General features: G+C 38.7%; 1 protein-coding gene across 1 annotated transcript in view; it reads right to left on the reverse strand.

Annotated features, from left to right (window-relative positions):
• LOC118104734 (copine-9-like) overlaps positions 1–20,494 on the reverse strand; it is a 176,357-nt gene that overhangs the window by 74,400 nt on the left and 81,463 nt on the right. Inside the window, exons 5-6 of the mRNA XM_035151826.2 lie at positions 11,312–11,351; positions 7,089–7,168 (exon numbers count right to left, since the gene is read on the reverse strand). Of these exons, the coding sequence (XP_035007717.2) occupies positions 7,089–7,168; positions 11,312–11,351 (120 nt within the window). The remainder of the gene's footprint in view (positions 1–7,088; positions 7,169–11,311; positions 11,352–20,494) is intronic.

The following is a 20,494-nucleotide window of genomic DNA, read 5'->3' on the forward strand; positions in this document are numbered from 1 at the left end:
GATATATAGGATAGACGCAAATGATCAAAAGGGAGCGGTTGAACATTACTTTATGCAAATAAGGGTAAGGGTTTTCCTGGAATCTGCAACGTGATTCGTCAAGGTGTGGATCCTTACTGTCGTTTCTGAGGTTTGCTCTTGTCATCCAGATTAGATTCAATACAGCTTCACATTAAAACCACATAGACTGCATGTGTCTTACATGCAAATCAGCGTTGGCCTTGCTCCAGTGCAGAAGGTGGTGGTAATGCACCTGAAGCTGTTTGGCTCGCTAACAGTTCTCCATATCCAGACACAAAAAAACATGACTTGCATGAATGGAAGAGTGAGCCAAACACAGCTCGTTCAGCTTGTTCAGGCATCAGATGCCACAACATGTTGCTCCTTCACACCAAATGTGCTGACTTTTCTCTCTCTTGCTGAGTGAAACTAGATTTCCTAATTTGTATTCTAAAAATGTATTATAATCTACTTCTATATGTCATTTTTTAAATGTTTTAATGATAATAAGATGTAGCCTGTTTAATATTATTTATTTTTAAAACCAACTTGATCACTATAACAATTACTATAGATTTTACTGATTAGATGCTTGTCCTCATGGCTCTAAACTGGGTGATCGCCAGAGTGTAATCATACACATCAAAGGGGTGATGTCATTAGATTCTGCTTCTTTGCTTCAGAGGGATGATTTCTCATGGTCATTATAATTTCTGATCTGAAGGCTGAGGCCGTATGTTATGTGTGAAATTACTATTACGGTAGATCACCCTCAGATAGTTCAAACAATGTCTTATCCTTGTTGTTTATGCAAAAGAAGAGTAAGTGAATGTTGCTGTTATTATAGTTTTTGCCAGAAAGACAGCTGAGGTTTACTTGACTTGAATAGTTTATATATTCGTATTCCCATTCTGCATGCCGAAGTGTCTTTGGGCAAGATATAACCCAAATTACCTCTGATGGCTGTGCCGGCAGTGTATGAATGATGTGTGATAGAGAAAGTGCTGCACATGTATGCACCGTGTGAATGGTGGAATGGCCAAACTGTACTGTTTACTGAGCTTTTAGTGGTCATCAAGGCTAGAATAGTGGAATATAACTACAGACCATTCACATTTACAGGCTGTGGTGTTCCAGTGTACGAATAGCTGCAGAGTGGTTCCTGGACAAAACAGGCTGGGGGAATATGTGTGTCGTGTGGTTTACCAGGGGCCCCCAGCTTGCTTCACACCCGAGGTCTCCTTGCAGGTAATCCGGCCCTGCCTGTCAAGCTATTCTTCAAATCAGTGAAGGAATTTAAACTTGTACTTTTGGAGCAGCAGGAAAAGAAGCTACAAATTGTGATAGAGATATGTGAAACCTGGAAGCAGATGTTCAGGAGATCTGTCAAGGTTCACCGCCACGCTGAGCTGTCCCCAAGGGTTTAATTCACCCATGATGTTGCTCCTTCACAGAGTGCAGATCCGTCAAAGGGCTTATCAGCATCTAGCCTCGGCATCCAGAGCTTCAAAACTCAGAAAACTCCTTCCCATGGCAACAGATCAAAAATAAATGCAACTCAGACAGACAGGGAGGCACAGACGTGAGTTCAGATCAAAACACAAACACAGACGTCCTGCTCTGTTGAAACTCATCACACATCAAAGACAAAGCTACATGCTTGAATGCTGCTCTCATTCTGTAATGACTAACTTTCAGAGAGCTGGGAATCATCAGCCTCATGTCAGATGAACAGAGCTGATGCTAAACACGTTGTGGGCCAAAAGCAGTGGTGGCATGGCGCGAAGTGACAGATCAGTGTGAGGCTCTGTTAACAGTCAGCAGTGATAGGGACTCATCAAAGAGCTGATCTCTAGCCAGTTTGTGGATCAGTGGACCGCTGGATGGGCATGGACATATCAAGCATCCATCTACATACGGCTTTGAAATATTTTATGAGTGGGACAGCCAACAGAACGAGATGTACATCATTAAGCATAAGGTCGATCAAGTGTGCCTCTCACCTGACACACCGCTCAGTATTGATTCTCTGTCTGACCTATGTACAATACTGTGAGAAGTTATTGGTTTAACTTAACTGAGATCAATCAAATTCAATCAAATTGTATTTGTATAGCCCATATTCACAAATCACAATTTGTCTCATACGGCTTTAACAGGGTGCGACATCCTCTTTTCTTAACCCTCAACAAGGTAGAAACCTCAGGGTGAGCCACATGTGAGGGATCCCTCTCTCAGGACAGACAGAAGAGCAGCTGAACACATCAACAAATTAAAATATTGACAACATCGATTAGAAGAAACAGTTTTTATCATAATGGAAAGATGTTTCAAGTATTTATACATAAGAAAATGTCTTATAGAGATAAAGGGAGCAGCAATGACAATTAAAATGGAGCAGTTATTGCCAGTAATGGTAGAATATGTAAGAAGCCATATTGTAATTCAAGCAGTCATAGTCCATGATCAGCCGCCACCACAAGAGATTAGAATTTATAATCCAGTCATTCTTAGCTGATAGTCACCTTTCATTGGTGCCCAACAAAAACCACACAAACACAATTTAATAGGGTCGGTTGCTGTATGGAAATACTAAATATCTTTATATTTCATGATGCCATTCACTCTTGATCATGTGTCAAGTGTCACAGCAGCCATTGTGGGGGCACTTTACCACAGCACAGGAGGTGATATAGCTGAGGTCGGTAGGTGGTTTATTGCTACTCTAAATACAATTTCAGCCCACAAGCACTAAAGCCAACTAAATAAGAGGGTGCGTCGTGACTTGATGCTCAAGGTGGGTTTCCCTTCTAATCCTGTCCTCCACGTGCTAAATGCCACAGGGCTCCTTTCCTCTCCCCACCCAGCGTCTGAAAATAGATCCTCACCATGGCTCTGATGTCATCTTAAGCACAGGAGAATAGTGCAGCTTGTAGGAAAACAGTTCACCTCGCCAAATCTTTGAGCAGTGCAGAGTATGAAGTACCCTTCATGCGTTCAGTTGCCTTGGAAACCTGCCTGTCATCCAAAGAGGATCAATATTTTTCATTTTATTTATTTCTCTGCGTGTGTGTTTGTGTGTGTGTGTGTGTTTATGTGCGTGTGTGCTTTGAACGTAAAACTCATATAGTGTTCTACCAAGGGTATCCTCTTCCTATGTTCCTCAGGTTATCAGTATGTCATATTACCAGTGTTTTAGCTGTAAGACATCGACTCTGTCTCCTAAGAATTACATTTTCTCTGTAATGAAACTACAACAGCAAACACACGTGGGAAACGCAAATTCAACAGGGTTAAATGTTTGATTAACACAGTAATGATACTATATGTTGTTAATTTACATGGTGCAACTGACAAGTATCAAAAGTAAAATGTTCCCAAATACTGTGTTTGCTGCTAAATTACCTGTAGCGGCTAGTGACTGAAGCAAATTGAGTTGTGGTCATGTCAGGATTGTTGGTTGAGGTTAAGGAAAGATCCTGGTTTCATTTAATATAAAATATATCACAGGGACGTTAGACCAAACCTCTTTATTTACATTTACCAGAATCCCCATAATGGTGGGATTACCTTACCACCTGTACAGAAAACACTTTGACGGTCAGTAGATATCAATGTGACACTATAATCCATCATCAAAAGCTTGTGTGCATACAAATGAATGTTCAGCAATTTGTAATCATTCATACTAATGCATCCATGATTAATACCAGTTTCATCTCCGTGGTCTGTCAAGCTGGTTTACAAATTAAGTTTTAAGCTAATTTTAAGCTTCAATGTGTACACGTTGCAATTTTGTAGCCAACTCACTATTAATAAATTCATCTTTGTGTGCTTATTTTTAAAATGTTAAATAGCATTACATGTGGCATGGATGGAGATTTGGGTATAGACGGTACTAATATGTCCCTAGCATTGTCTTTCGAATCGTCCTTACCACGATATTTCCTCATCTCAAATGATCTTGCCATGTTGAATCCCCTGTGTTCAGGGTTTCCTGATTTTTGAGCAAAAATGCATCTCAAAGAGAGATGGATAGTAAGTTCACTACACCCCTGAAATATTCTGTCTGAGGACACATAATGACTCGCTTAGGACAAGAAACAGGGGGTTTAGGACCTAGACCTAACTTGGGACTTGTTAGTCTTGACTTGAGACTTGACTCAGAACTTAACATCAGGGCTTTATCCTTATTGAGAAAGTCGTGACGAGAACTTGTGAGTCTACAATCATTCACAATCAAAATCGATCACCTGATCTCACACATTGTCCATTTTGAATCTTGAAAAATCTTCAAGTGTGATCCTGGTATTAGTCTTTGTTATATTCCAAAGACTCTACCTTAAAGTGCATTTAATCAGGTAGTGCCATCAATGTTCTGTCTTCTCAAATGGCAACAATTGATAACCTTGTTTAGGTTTTTATTATTATTACAAGATATCTGTCTGTATCTAATAACTTTGAGATATATAGATATTCTTTCTCTTTTAACTTTGAGATATTTAAAAGAAGTAGTAGTCCCGGTAACAAAGGCTTTACATTCGTCTCGAATTGTAAACTCAAACTCATGTCATACAGCTCCGACAGAGATGGTATTATTTAAATGTTGGCAAGTGGCTGAGAAGTTCTCACCCTTCGTGTGACAGTGTTCCCTTTAAATTTGGTATTGTACTGGTAAGGTCACTTTTTTTTAAACCAACATTCAACTAATCCAACTAGTGCATGTGTCTGTCCATCAGATGTTCTCTGGGTTTGATGTGATCTCTGTACTTTCACGGTGTATATCTGGCTGTTTACCCAGCGAGTGTGACTTCCATGCAGGTTGGAGTCCTATGTAATGAGACACACTTCGCTTCATGCTAACACCACCCACGCCTCTCACTGACAAGCTGTCTGATTCAGGAAATGTTCCTGCAGGCTTCAACAAAGATAAATGATAATGCAGGAGTAGCATCTCCATCGAAAAGTCTCAGACTGGAAAGATGATTTAGAGGCGGCTGATCATGAAATGCGTGATGACTTTTTCTCTTTCTCTATCTTTCACGTTAAAGGGGGGTTTTCAGCAGTCAACTATTTTAATAGCCTGAACATGTCCAGTACGACAGAGGATTTAATTCCAATTTGGTCTTCATTTACACCCAAATAAATAAAACAAAAACACCCAACAAGAAAGTATCTCTGTTCATTTTCTGCTTGTCTTCGATGAAATAATATCTCCAAAGCTACATCATCACCCTTCAAATACACAAACACAACAAAATTGCCCATGTAGCAGCTCAGCCCATCACTGTGGCTGTCTAATTATAGACAGAACATGTTGAAGCCCTCCAGGCTCTCAAAACACATAAACCAGAGGCTTGGAGAAATAGTGGCTTCATCGTGTTTCACACTGTCTCCCTCTGGCAAACACACCACTCACTCCTCTGGCCTCTCCAAGGGGAAGAGAAGCTGCCATTTTGTCAGTCCAGGTGATGCTGACAGATTGATCAAAGGTCGGTGACACTCAGAATTTCATCAGCATTGGATCATATTTCCTGTATTCTTACTGTTTCACTGTAATGCTGTAAAATGCAATTCCTTAAATGGCAGTAGGTCATTTTTAATGTTTAATATTTTGCAGGATGGAGGAAGGCTATACTTACACTTAGGAGCTTCCCAGTGCAACCACAGCTTCTCACTGCTGGCCAATGAGGAGCTCCCATTGAAGGGTAAAAGCCCTCACCCAAGGACACCTTAATGACATCTACAGGAGCCGGGGGCTGACTGTACATTTCCAAGCACTCTTGTAGGCGAAAGCCTCTGGACCTCCTGATTGTGAGAGGAAGTGATGAGGTCCAGGTCCAGGTTTACTCTATTACTTTCAGCAAGCAGCGTCATCAGTGTCCATAATGACTCCCACAGTGACTCCCAAATAAGCATTTCACAGTAACCACTAACAGACTGACAGGCAGCCATGCACAAGCTAACGAATCAGCCTGAGGAAATGATGAGATACTGAAGAGACTGGTGTGACACCATCCCTCTCACCATCAATGTGATTGACAACACTAACATCTGCAGATGAAATCCTGATTTACAGGTTGGAGAAGCATGACTACACCACCTGCTGTATTATTCAGTGTCCTAAAGAGAAGAAACTACAGTTTACGATACATTTCAGAACTTCAGATCAAACTGGATAAATAACAGTTGTCACTTTCACAGCTTCAGGGTGTTCAAACTGCAGCAGCCAGACTTTTAACCAAATCACAAAAGCATTGTCTTATCTCCCCTATTTTAGCTTCGCTCCACTGGCTGGTTGTGAGGTTTAGAACTGATTTTGAAATGTTGCTCTGAATGAATACTGCATAACCATCTCCTAAATAGGACGTCACCAGCCTGTAGCTTCAGATCTTCTGATAAGGTCCTGTTAGCTGCTGAGGGGTGACAAGACCTCAACCCTCATTATTATTATTATAATTATTTTCATTCTTATCATCATTTATATTACATAATGGGCCCCCACTTTGCAACATAGCATTTGATTTGAGATCAATGGTGCCACTGGCAAATGGCTGACTTGATGTAGAGAGTAGAAGTAGTGCAGGTACAGAAGCAGGGATGTGCACCTCTGAGAGGCGAGTGTGAGAACATTGCTGACATGTGCTGTAAACCTGGGAAACATGGCATGTGCACAGCTTTACAGTTCAAACCCACTGCTGTGTGGGCTAGTATTTACAGCATGGCTACTTTCAAACATACAATGAACTCCGGATATTTTTTCCGGATCACTCTTTCCAAATATCTGGATGAAAAAACGGTGTCACACACGTAGGCAACACAGACGAAGATGTCAAGAGAGCTTTTGGTGATAACGACAATGTAATGATACATCAATGAAGCCTTTGTGTGTTAATTTCAACTATTGGCCACAGTCATTCAACTGTAGATTTAGACTTTAGATTTATTTTTCACTTCATGTTTCACAACCAGAGATTCAACCATGTCAATGTAAGACGTTTAAGATTTTGTGTTGAGATCAGTTTTCCACACAGGCCTCAGAGAGAACCCTGAGAGCTCCTCTGATATCTGGAGTACGCTGTACTTACGAGAGCGTCCTCTCCAGCCTGCTTCCGGTCGAGCCGATGATCTCCCCCAACGTACAGAACATCTGACCCAGAAAGTCCTTCACAGAGGAGAAGAGTGAGTGATTAATACACAGTACAGATGAGTGGCACACATGCATTTCCACATCACTACTATCCACTGCTACATTACATTATTACATTAACAGTACATCATTACTATGACTGGAAAACTCAATGTGATATTTTCATTATTCACATGGTCCTTAAATGAGAAGTCTCGGTCTTCATTTGCATTCTGGTTTTATAGATGTAACTGTCTTGACATGGCTCTTGTCACACTTGTCATACTAAACTATGCACTGCAAAGACACAACCAACGGGGGATTTTGTGATATTTTAATCACTTCTTGTCCTGCATTCACTCTCACTGACTTAAACACTCCCTTTGCTTAGTTACATTTAACTAAAGTACCAGATTATGAGCAGTAGAACATGTGAATCAAGGAACATTTCTAATGGATATAGTTATGTGAACATTAAGATTTATCGTATCGAGATAAAAAGTTGGTTGAGCCACTTGCTTATGTGGGTGCCATTAAACCACTGCAGAAGAAGAGGGTGCAACAACGTGACATAAACAAAGAGCGCCATTCAAACTGCAGACAACAGAAAACCATGTGGGAAACCTTCTTTCATATAGTCTTTTCATTGTTCCACTTACATATGATGCTTTTGACTCTTCACATGTTTCATGGGCCCAATATAATCACACAAGTGCAACAACAAGAGCAAAGTAGTCTTCTAGTGTGTGCACCTGCTATTCTGGTTCACTTCGGTGCAGCAGCACAAAGTGCAAACAGGCTGAGTGAGATGGAACATACAGCAAAGCTCTTCACTCCAAACCACACCACTTTCAGACTGGTATCAACGCTCTGAGCCAGCTGAGCCAATCGCAGGGAGATATTATTATTATTATTATTATTATTAAAGAGCTCAACAAATGGGCATGGCGAGGAAGTTTCTGGATGGTGCCAGAGCATCGCAACATGCTGCTCCATGAATCTGCAGCCAGATGCAGACAGAGTTTTTAACAGTTATTTATTTCAACGATCATAGAGACCCATTTTTTAATCCCATATTCTAAATGGTGACATTATAGATTAAAATGCCATACTGCCATTTTTGCTTAGTGATGCATTTCAAGAATAAATCGTGTTTTTAGCTGTACATGTTTTCAAGAAAATCGGACAGGAAGTCATGACACGCATGCAGTAATAATGAGCCCCAGTAATCTGATCTCTAAACATCCGGTCTCCTGTAAACAGTCAAATATTGAGTAAGTGTCTGATGTGTGCTGTCATTTTGTTACTTGTATGTGTTTGTATGTGATTTAATGAAGGTTAACACAGCATATTTTCTATATTTATATATATATATTCTTTATATTCCTCACACTTAAGTATTGCATGTTACTTATTACTTGCTGATGCCTTTTTGGCTCTTGCTGCTGTAATACTGCAATTTTCCCAAATGCTGGACTAATAAAGGATTATCTTATGTTACTTATCTTAGACAGTGGAGCGTAATAGCTCTGTCCAGTTAAAAAGGGGGTATTTTTCTCTCCAAAGTCACCAAAGTGTTGACTCATTGTAGGTTTCTATATAATTATTGAAGATCTCGACCTTACTATGTTACTATTGAGATAATGCAAGTTATGATTTGGGACTATACAAATAAAATTGAATAGTGGTAAGATTTCAGCACTCATGTCAGAGGCTGTGCATATCAACATATCTGTCATGTTGCCTTTAGATGATGTACTCATTCGAGTTTCCATGGAGAGTCACTGTAAATCAAAAGCACAGGAGGCCTTCACCTGCTGTATATACCGCAATCAAAACTTTTTAATGTAGTATCATTTCATAATCATTTAAAAATGGCATCATCGGGATGTCATTCACACCATGTCATGATGAATGATTGGTTAATCTAAATAAGCAGTAGATCATGTCTCTTATGTTATTGGTTGCAAAATGAATGTAATATGACTCTATATGATCAGATTTTCTGACTTCATAGTGATGTCATGATGGCATTATCCTTATGATGAATAAATTGTGAATTACTTTTTTTTTAAGATTTAGGTCGTGTCTACCGTCCTATTCGATGCAAAGGTATGTAGGAAAATGCAATCTTTGAACTATGTCATTTTCTGAATTTACTGATCAATAATATAATAATAATAATTTCTATTATTTTTGATGATAGCTTAAAAAAGGTTTTTTTCAGACCATATTTTTGTGAAAAAATATGTAATAACTCATTAACCAACGTTCCTGATTGAGACTAAAGTTTATTTTGATACCTTTTTATTTGGATAATGTTTTAATTGAACTATTATTGCCTCATGTCTCCACATTTATGCCAAATATTCACTTAACTGCAGTTGACAAAATCACCCAGGTGGCAGCTGAAAGTGAACTCACTCACTACCTCACTCATTTAATTAATTGAATTGAGGTGAGAGCTCATGACAAACACAATAAAATTTGATTCATGACGTAATAAAAAAACATTTAGCGTTTCCCCAAATTTAATAAAGAACTCAATTTAATTAAATTGCAATGCAGAGAGTAAAGGATGTATCATTGTGTTGTGGGATTTTAAACCTCACAGTCGTACGCTCAGGAATGAGATCTTCTCACAATCCAGCCCAAATTATTTTCTGTGCAACATTGTGACTCCCTTCACTTTCAAATCACTTTCAATGTCAGATCATTTAAGCAGCCACAGAAAGAAACACACTTAAAGGTCACCCAGCCGTTTGTGTCACATGGCGCTAACACCTTAACCAAGACTCGAAAATGTCCGTCAGTAAACGAGACGAATGTAAATAAAGGTATGCAACGTGACGTCAGCCTACCTTCTGCTCATCCAGGCAGGGAGGCAGGAAAGAAAGGCAGACATGTGTTAGAGGAAAAACTGGAAAGACACAATCAAAAAACTTCAAGTTGATATTAAAAGAACACATTAATTATTCTTTCAGTGTAACAAGATAATAAATAATAAAGGCTGCGCAATATTCCACATTTAAAATGGGGATGGAATCACTGTCTTTGCTGCTCAGCACAGTGAGTTGTTCTGAGCTGAGGTAAAATACTTTCATTATGAAATATTACTTTTATCAATGATGTGATAAAAGTAAGTAAGTAAGTATTCTTACTATTTTATAGAATAAAAAATAAATTAAAACCCAAATCCTGTTGATTTGGGTTTTAATTTATACACATCATTATTTTTGTTTACATTATAATTTCTATTTAATTAAATGAAGAGTAAGCCTACTCCAGACTTTATAAAGTCCCAAATTTAACAAAAGGCAGCAAAAGAAATGAATCAAACATTATCAAAATATTACTATACAATATGGGCTTGTTTTTGTCTCCCCATGTAATACCCTGCTTTCATTACCACATTTGCAGTTTTCTGGAAGCATACAGTATATGGCAATAAGATGGGAAATAATGCTCATATTTTTAAAAAAAATCACACAAGCATTATTTAAAGGCAAGCCAAAAAAGGAAAGATTTTAAATATAAAACAAGCAAACTAAATCATGGCAAGGGAGCAGGAATAAAAATACATATATTAAAATATATCTCTGGATGATAATTAAGCAGAAATACTTGCATACGTAGTACCTTATAATATAGTCTATATTATATAGGCTGAGTTAATCACTGTTGGCGCAAAGATTTGTGAGGGCATAAAAGTAATTAACAGGACTCTATATTCAGTCATAAAACTAATTTTTTATTCTGGTGTACTTTGAAAGTAATTTGCAGTTAGGTGACTAGATGAATGGTTGGTGCTCATTGTGTTGAGCTTTCAGTGTTTTGGGTAATAGAGCTACAACCCCACAATCCTCCCCATTTCAGTGTTGATGTCAAACACACACATCCTTAACCAGCCATGAGGAAAAATCTAACTCTGGTGAAAAGAAGACATTTTGACTTATCATAGCAGGACAAGCAGGTAAGACAGTTGTATAATGGTGGCTAATGGCATCATGACCAGGATACACTACAGCAGGAGGCACTGGGACGAGTTTACTTAAACCAAACGCATATGTTTTCACTGTTTTCTGCAATGACAAGCCAAATTATTTAAATTACAGTAAGTTATTTGTATTGCTTCCTGTCTGTTTCAGGGCTCCATGCTGGGTCATTGACAAGACTGCTTACGTGTTTTGAAAGGTTGGAGCTCCTGGTATCCACATTGTACCTGCAATTGAAAAAACACAGAACAATTTTTAATACACACTTTTATCACCTTACATGGGGACACAATGGAACAGACATCCGTAGAGGACAAGCAGAAAGCACAACCTAAAAAAAACACTTTCTTAACTCTCCCTAACAATTAGTAAAATGAAGGTTCAGTGTGTAGGACAGTTTTTCAACCAGCTGAACCCCCTCAGCCTCACCCTTCCCTTCTAAGCATGTGGGAGCATCTGCAATGGTAAATGGTTTTGTATTTATATAGCACTTTTCTAGTCTTGATGACCACTCAAAGCTCTTTACATTCACCCATTCACACACACATTCATACAGTGCATCTATTAGCAGCACTTTTTTTGTTCTATGAGGGGCAATTCGGGGTTCAGCATCTTGCCCAAGGACACTTCGGCAAGCAGATGGGGAAGACTGATCGAACTGCCGACCTTCAGGGTGGAGGACGACCGCTCTACCCCTCAGCCACAGCTGCCCCGGCTAATGGCCTTCAGTGACATAAGACGGAGGGTCTTCTCTAGAGCCAGTGTTTGGTTTGTACCTTCAGGCTAATGTAGAAACATGCATGGTGAGCTCTGTTGGAAGAAAATCCTGGATATAAATGCTTATTCAAACATACACAAAAACATAACGATTCTTATTTTATTTTGCATTAATAAAAACATCATTATGATTATTATATTCAATTCCTGTCAACAAATCCTACACACTAAGCCTTTAATTTATAGTGTTTGCTATAACATAATGATATGTTGTTAACATGTATTTGTTATACATACATTTATTCTATAAAATAGTAAGAATCCTCTGTGTTAATTCTTTTTAACACAGAGGATTTAAAATGACACATTTTCATCTGTTTTACAGTCACATGAAAGCAACTTGACAGTAATGAGCATTTTTGACCTTGCAGGAGTTCCATGCTCAACTAGACAATGCATGAAGGTTCATAAAGGCATTGTACAAGGCTTTCTTTATTATTTCTTATTCTATTTATTTTTAATTGAACTCTTTCAATTTCGTTATGCTTCTTGTTGTATTGTCTTATGCTTTTACAATCTGTCATGATGCCTTATATATTTTATGTAAAGCACTTTGAATTGTCTTGATGTTGAAATAAAAGAAATAAAGTTGCCTTGTCTTGCTAATTAGCATATATTATATTATTATTATTATTATTATTATTATTATATCCAGCTCTATCCATGACACAAACAGCAACATTTTATTTCAACGGTCTTGTTTCTTTTAAAGGAAGCATGTCAAAAACAGGACAGAACATCAGACACTTCAGAAAGTAAGCGCCTGTGGTTTCGCTGCAGGATAAGAGAAGACACAAAATCAATGACACTCCATTGTGATCAGGATGTTAGCAGGGCAGGAGTGGACACACACATTGTGGGAGTGAGTGGTCATAGTGAGACATCCTCATACACAGGCCTCTACTCTTTAGTTCTGCTCGCAAACTGTGAGATTTTGTTGCTGTTGGAAATTCTTGATCTGTCTTTGACTTGGAATTACAACAAGCATGTTCCCATGACCTGCTTTTCACACTGCATGTAACTGTCTGTACAGCACTGGCCGATATGACACAAATGCAACATATCCCCTGGCATTTGTCCATGAATCTTATCCAGGCAACAATTACATGTCTTCCAAAATGTACTCTGCCAAAAATATTGTGTGGCATTTGTAACAGTGTTCCTCTACCAGAATCTCTCTTCTCCACCTGCTCACTCCGTTTTATCTCTCTTCTCCCTTCATTCTTCAGCCCTGAGTCTTGCAGAGCTGTGCTGACAGGTGAGGGTTATGCATGGTCAGAGGAGAGAGTGACACAACACTGAAGCATGAAGGGACTCACCAACACATCCTGCATTAGGAAAAGGTGGGAATGCTATAGTTTCAGAATTAATGCACCCCCCCTTCTATTGTCGTGCAGATTTAAAAAGGCATGGAAGAGTTATTTTGAAAAAACGAGTATAACTACAGTACTCACTAGAATCACTTAAATTTCTTGCTGGTTTCTGGGTATATTTTTTATAGAATCGGTGTTGGGTTATAGGGCCTTGAAGAGGAGGGTAAAAGCTGCAGACTAATGGAATTGAGAGGGAATGTAAGAGAGTCACTATCTAAATATACCACCAACTGTGGCACTGCAGCCTGCCTAAAAGTGCCAAAAGCAGTGCTCTCTGCCATTAAAAAGAGTCACTCCATAACTCCCTACGCACACTTTCGTTATACTGCATCTCTATCCTCTGTCCTTTAGCTCAATCCAACGAATCAGCACTAGTCCACAATCTCTCTGCTCCTCGACTTCAGCTGAAATCTCTCCCACCCCCCACGCTCACTTTCTAAGTCTCCTTCTCGAGCAACATCACATTGAGCCCTATGTGCTGAGTTTGGGTGGGATCAAATGAAATTACCACACAGTAGGATAAGCCTATGAGCAATGACAAAATGAGATTTGAGTGCGGAGGTGCAAACAGAGCTGCGAAAAAAATCTAATGACCTTCATTTACATGGCAGGCGGCAGGGGAGCTCGGCTTTGTATCAGAAATGAGAGTGAACAATGAAAACAGTTTGTGTTTTGTCACCCTCATATTTCTTCATATCACTCCATTCTTTCATCGCTTTGTATTTCTCTGTGCAAGCCACACAGTGGGATTCCAATCAGACAATGTAAAACTACTGGGGTTTTCTGTGGATCAGCATCCAAACACTGCACATAATCAGAATCTGTCCTGAGGGATTCAGGGTGTATCATCCCATATACCAGACACTATGGAGATTCTGGTTTATTAAAAACTTGGGTGTCCTCTTCTTCTTGGATTAATCCTGAGAAATTTATACACAATAAGAGCATTATTCCCTGCAAAATATGCAGTGAGGTAATTTAAGCTGAATCTTATAGTCCCCATGGGGGTGATTAGTGGAATCACATCACTGCTATGCAAAATTACAGGCTCCCTGGGTGCTGGCTCTGCAAATCATCATTCAAAAAACAGCACTTGTTAGTCTCTGGGTACTGTGGGAAGTTTAGTTTAGTTCAATTACTATTTACTACATTTCGAAACTTTTCATGAGTGGAGCTAAAATTTTGTTGAGTGCGACCTTTAGGGCATGAGGAGAAAGGACACTCATTAGCTTTAATGACATTTTAAATATTATGAGATGACGAACAGCATCACAGAATTGAATTACTTCATTTGCCACATTGCGGTGTTCCTCGCTATGTTTTAGTTAACATTATATCTTTTAATTTACATTGTAAGTCTATCCATAACACAAACAGCAGGTTGGCAGGTTGCAGGACTTTAAAAGGCCCATATTTTACACCTTTCTGGGATTTAATTTGAGGTATTGGTACCCCTAAGATGATATATCTTCTTTATGCTTCAAAATGTTTACCCTTATCAATGCTGCTAAAACCTTTATCTTTCTGATGTTCTCCTTTACACTTGACATCTATTGCACTTCTGTCCGTCCTGGGAGAGGGATCCCTCACATGTGGCTCTCTCTGAGGTTTCTACCTTCTTTTTACCCTGTTAAAAGGGTTTTTAGTAGTTTTTCCTTACTCTTGTTGAGGGTTAAGGGCAGAGGATGTCACACGTTGTTAGTTTAAAAAGGCACAGAGGTAATGATGTCTGATCTACTGAGCGGGCTACATGGCTTTCATAGTACTGCCATACAAGCCAGTAGACAGACAGATTTACCTTTGGCCTCAGTGTACCCTCAGGTTCGGCATGTAACGCTATTGCAATTAAAAGCCTGGAACACCTGATGACACAAAGGTACACAAATGAAGATATGTCACTAACATCCACCGGAGTCTGCATGAACGGGACCAAACCTGTTATTGATGTGTAAAGCCCTATGAGACAAATATGGGCTATACAAATCAAATTTGATTGATTGATTGATATCAGTGGTTTAAGGGGGGGGGGTTCGGAGGCTGGACTGGTACCGGCTGGGTGGGGCTGAGTGACGAGTGCGAACCCATATGACTCAAACGGGGGAGGAAGTACGAAACGAGACGTTTTGATAACATTTTTCTTAGAATGGACTGAGTGAAAAAGTCTGCGGAGTGACTCCCTACTGACCCCTTCAAGTCACTACGGAGAGTAAAAGCCCAGGAAATGTATTTTACACAATATGGGCCCTTTAAAGAAAGATGCAAAGGGATTGATTTAACAAAGTGTGAATCAAAATGTGTAGCTGGTCATGATGTGATTTACATATCCAAATGGCTTTGTGGATGAGGCCTTTTTTTATTCATTATTTAAGTCTTTGCATTGCACATGTAAAGCTTAATTACACATCAGCGCTCGCTCTGTTATGCTCTGTTTCGTTCCTTTAGGGTTCAGAAATACAATGGACAGCCTTAATTACATTTTTCAACAATAACCCATGATTGCAACACCTGTGCTGGGGGAATTGGCATTCTCGGCTTTAGGTTCATTCTCTTTTAGAATAGCTGGTATTTGTTCAATTCTCAGGTGGGTCTTTGATAAGCTCACAATACCACAGGTTTAGATGATGCAGCAGCTTCCTTTAGCTGCAATGTTATGTCTTAGTCCAGTAATCTTTTGTCCAAATACTATAAGTCACATGTACTGCCCTCCTGACACACACTTACAGTCCACAGGAGGATTTTATCATTTCTCTGAAGAGATGAGATTTTATATATTCACCTTATTGTAAAAGCAAAACATTGACTCAGTAGTTTCAGTTCAATATGTGTTAATAACCTGAATAACAGATGTTTCACATATAGTTTTTGCCTATTTTAGATTTTTAACATAATAGTCATGCATACTATTTAGTAGTTCTGGTTGTATTTACCAGCAGAGATCAGAACAGGGAAGTGAAATGGTCTCAGAGCAACATCAGTTTTTAAGTTTGATCATCAGGTCTGAGACACTAAACAACATTTATGTTATTATTATTGTATTAGTTTCTATATTAATTACGTTGTTCTATTTTTAGCTACAAACCGTTATTTGTATCCGCATCATTAGATCGACTTGTTGGATGGCAGCAGCCAGTATGGAACATGTTGTTTGGTAACATTAGAAGTAGCTCGGACCTGTGGAAGAAGATTTGATTGATTTATAATAACCAACCACTCGCTCAATAAAAAATATCCAGTGAAAACTGTTACAAACTGTTTAAAAAACTACTCACTGTCTGCATGTGCAACGTATTAAACCCTATGAGACAATTGTGATTTGTGTTTATGGCCTATACAAATCGAATTAGATTGATTGATTGATTGACAAATATCCAGTAAAGCAGTCTCAGACTTTTGGACCACACCGTATATATCACTTTGCTCCACATCTTTCTATTGTGATTCCGTGGGCTAAAAATAACCAAGGTGGAGAGATGGGAGATTAATAATGTATTTCCTGGAAGGCTCCCTTTTATTGGAATCCCCTCTTACAACCTCAAATCAGGGAGACCACAGCATCCTCCAGGGACTGAGTACAATCCATATCTGGGCCACGCGGGAAACAGGCTCAACACCATTTATTCCTGTTTCTAAGGTTGTGTTTCATCACTCCTGATGTGTGGGAATGTGAGGCTGTGTGTGAAACAGAAGAGTGACCAATAAAAACAAGATTTCACTGACATATCATTGACCAAGATGTATATAAGATTGTGAAGTATAACATGTCTTGATGATGAATGAATAAATAGAATCAGTTATTGACTCATATAGCAACTTAATCATTTAAATTATATATGTATTGATATTATTGTATTTACTGACATACCCAGGCATTTCTTGTGTATCACATGTACATCAGCTGTACTCACCTCTGCTGGATATGGGATATCTGAGCTGTGTGTACTGTGAGCAGCTGTCGTAAAGGAATAATAACAGTAAAAGGAATTTTAACTGGATGTTATTTCGGACGCTCCTTGATTAACACATTTATTCCTGCCGCTTTTCATCCAACCACTTCACTGTGGCTGTTTCCTATTCTAAAGTTCCTCCCTGTAACATTATTCCTGCTGTTCTGATCTGCCATGAATCATGGTGAAATGTTGTCCTATGATTATACTGTGGGTGACCTTTACATTGTTTTGTTTTTATAGATGATGTGGAGAGAAATAGTGAATCTAACGTTCAGGCTACCAAACTGAATTTCAGTCTGGAAAACAATCTGACTGCTTCTTGTCCTCATGGCTGCATTACTTTGACTTGCAGCCTGGCAGATGGGTCATTAGGACTGTTTATTTTGCACAGAGTTAGAATCTGTCTCCTGCATACTCCACTGCTTTAACGTGTGAATGAGGTGCCTCTGTGACTCAGATTGAGAAGGTGTTAGAGCTGCACACTGTGATCCTGCTGGTCCTTCAGCACATGTTGGTAACATGCAAAAAACTTGTCTGACATGAAGGCAACAAATACATTTGCAATAACGCTACAATGTCTATTACCAAATAGAAATCTAATCTAAATAACTCCCCTGTGGTTAGGATGAACAGTAATTTACCACACAAGGCAATCAAGGTCCAAAAAGTGAGGTTCAGTTCTGCCTTTATAGAAATATGTTTGAAATTATATTTAACACTGAACATCATCTCCTGCCAAACATCCATCTTCCTTCTATGAATGTATGTAGAATGCATATATAAAGCTTAATTATAAATACATGTAGCTGAATCTCACAAGAGCACTTTTGTAATCATTATGTTTCACTCATTTATAGTCATACTTAAGTACGTAAGTATTTAGTAATATATTGTACAGAATAAATATGGATATATGTTGCTGTGCTTTTTCAGTCAATCCAGGATTAATAGAACATTTGTTTGAGCATGTTAATACCATTTCCAATTAAAGATGCAATTGTTGGTTGTAGCTTGATTGTTTAACACTAAATATTAACATTCCCTGGAGTGATATTTTTCTGGTCTGCATCCAGTGTGATGCAGTACGTTGTATTATGTACAGTTGTGTATTACTGCAAACGGTTGAACTACTGGTTCGTCACAGACCAGAATCACTTATGGTGTATCCTTGAATGGCTGGTTAAAGTAGAATACTTTAGAATATAGAACATATTGAAATGTGTTTATATTGAAAGACACTGTCTGCGCTCTGTCTTTGTCAACCATTAACATACTGTATGTATGAAAGAAATAATAAAAGGTCTAAATTAGATTCATTCTTTACTCAAGACATGAGGACGTTTTTATTGCTCTCCTTGATTCTGGGCATTTAAGTCTGCATTCAGGCTTTGTTTAACCTCATGTTTACTTCTCATCTAATTTAAACATGAAAAATCTGTGATCTGCACACAACTGGTGTGTTTACCATTCAAATTCTGCTCAGTGTTTTTTTATTTTTTCCAAGGCCGAATGTTGAGTGACAGCATTATTAGTTTTTGTTTTATTTAATTTAGGATTCAAACATCTTGTGTTTACTTAAGTTGTTCTGAAAAAGCTGCTCACAAATGTTTGAAAAAAAGCTTCATCATGAAAGCTGATGTTTTATATTTTATATTTTATGTTTTACATTTTTATATTTATTCTCTTGTGATTATTCAGTGCTCTATCCTCAACATTGAATAATAACTTTTGGGCACTTTGTGGAACACCATTAATAATTCAGTTTTGTCACTTTGGTGAAATGTTTCTTAGAAAAATGTGCATAAAGCACAGTTGCATGACTAATTTGATTAATTCAGTCTTTCCTCCTTAGTGAAGTGAAAAGACTGAAAATAAAGTCAAATGGATTTATTGTGAGTTTTGCAACAACAAAAACAATGAGCGTCCTGTTTGAAGGACAGTGATTCATGTAGCATCTGTGGTGTCTAACAAAACCAGTGATACACAACACACAAGACTTTGAAGTGATGGAGTGTGTGTGTGTTGCCAAAGTGTGTGTGCAGGTGTGTGTTATATGTCGCATTACTTAATAATTTAGCATTAATGATTAACTTTGTCAGGAGATTAAGACTCCTCACTAAGCAGGGCGGCTGCTGTCCCAGGGGAGCAGAGCTTCAAACTCAGTGCTCAGCGCCCTGAAACAACTTGGACTCTTATGCAGCGAGAATAACAATGCAGTTGATTTTCTGATATCTGAATTCATTTGCAGCTTATTCTCTTTCCTCATTCAATTTTAAAATGTGAAATGGATTAGGTCTATTCCCCTGGGCTCACACAGTCCTCTAATCTCAGTCATATGAAAAGGCCTTGTGACACAGCAACATTTATTTCACAGCATATGTGATGCTATACGCTGGGGACATGGAGAACAGCTAATCACTGGTCTAGTTGTCAGCAGCATCATGACGGGTTGTTATTGATCAACAGCACAAACTTCACCAAAGATTTATTCTACATGAAAAAAGTTGCGTGGCTTCAATCTTGACCAACATCAGTTTGCATACAGCCCCAATAGATCTCCGGATGCTGCCATCTCCCGAGCACTTCACACTGATCACTCACATGGAAAATCCCAACACCCAAGTCAGGATGCTTTTTGTGACTTCAGTTCAGCATTAAATACCATCAACCTGCACAAATTGGTCAACAAACTGCAGACACTAGGTCTAACCCCCCCCCCGCTGGCTACACAGACAGGCAGTCAACATCAGCAGGGACCCCTCACATCCTGGTCACCATTGGTTCGCCACCCTCTCCTCAGGCAGACTCAGGGTCACACCCCCACCCCCATCCCCTTGGCACAATGTTTTAATGTTTTAACTGCTGCCAACAATGTACTACAAGTGTGCAATATATCATCCATTAATATTATAGTCTCTGTCATATTTCACTATTTTTGAACATCTTATTTCATAAATTTTCTAAATAGATATATTGCTAAGTAGACTGCTGCCAAAGGAAATTTTGTAATGTATTGATGCACAGTGACAATAAAGAATCTATCTATCCATCAAATATATCATAGATTATTGCAGAGATGTGACAATCCAACTACATCAGGGCTGAAATCCAGCCAATCACTACTGACTACTCTTAAGTGTATGAATGTGAAACATTTTCTGGGAGCAGAGGTGCAAGTGACTGTGAATTCTGATGATCCAGGTTGGACAGACAGATTTACAAAGCTGCGACTCTAACTCTCTCATTGGCAAAAAGCAGCACTGTATCAAATAT

This window comes from Hippoglossus stenolepis, chromosome 3 (genome assembly GCF_022539355.2).
Source record: "Hippoglossus stenolepis isolate QCI-W04-F060 chromosome 3, HSTE1.2, whole genome shotgun sequence".
In the NCBI taxonomy this organism is placed as follows: Eukaryota; Metazoa; Chordata; class Actinopteri; order Pleuronectiformes; family Pleuronectidae; genus Hippoglossus; species Hippoglossus stenolepis.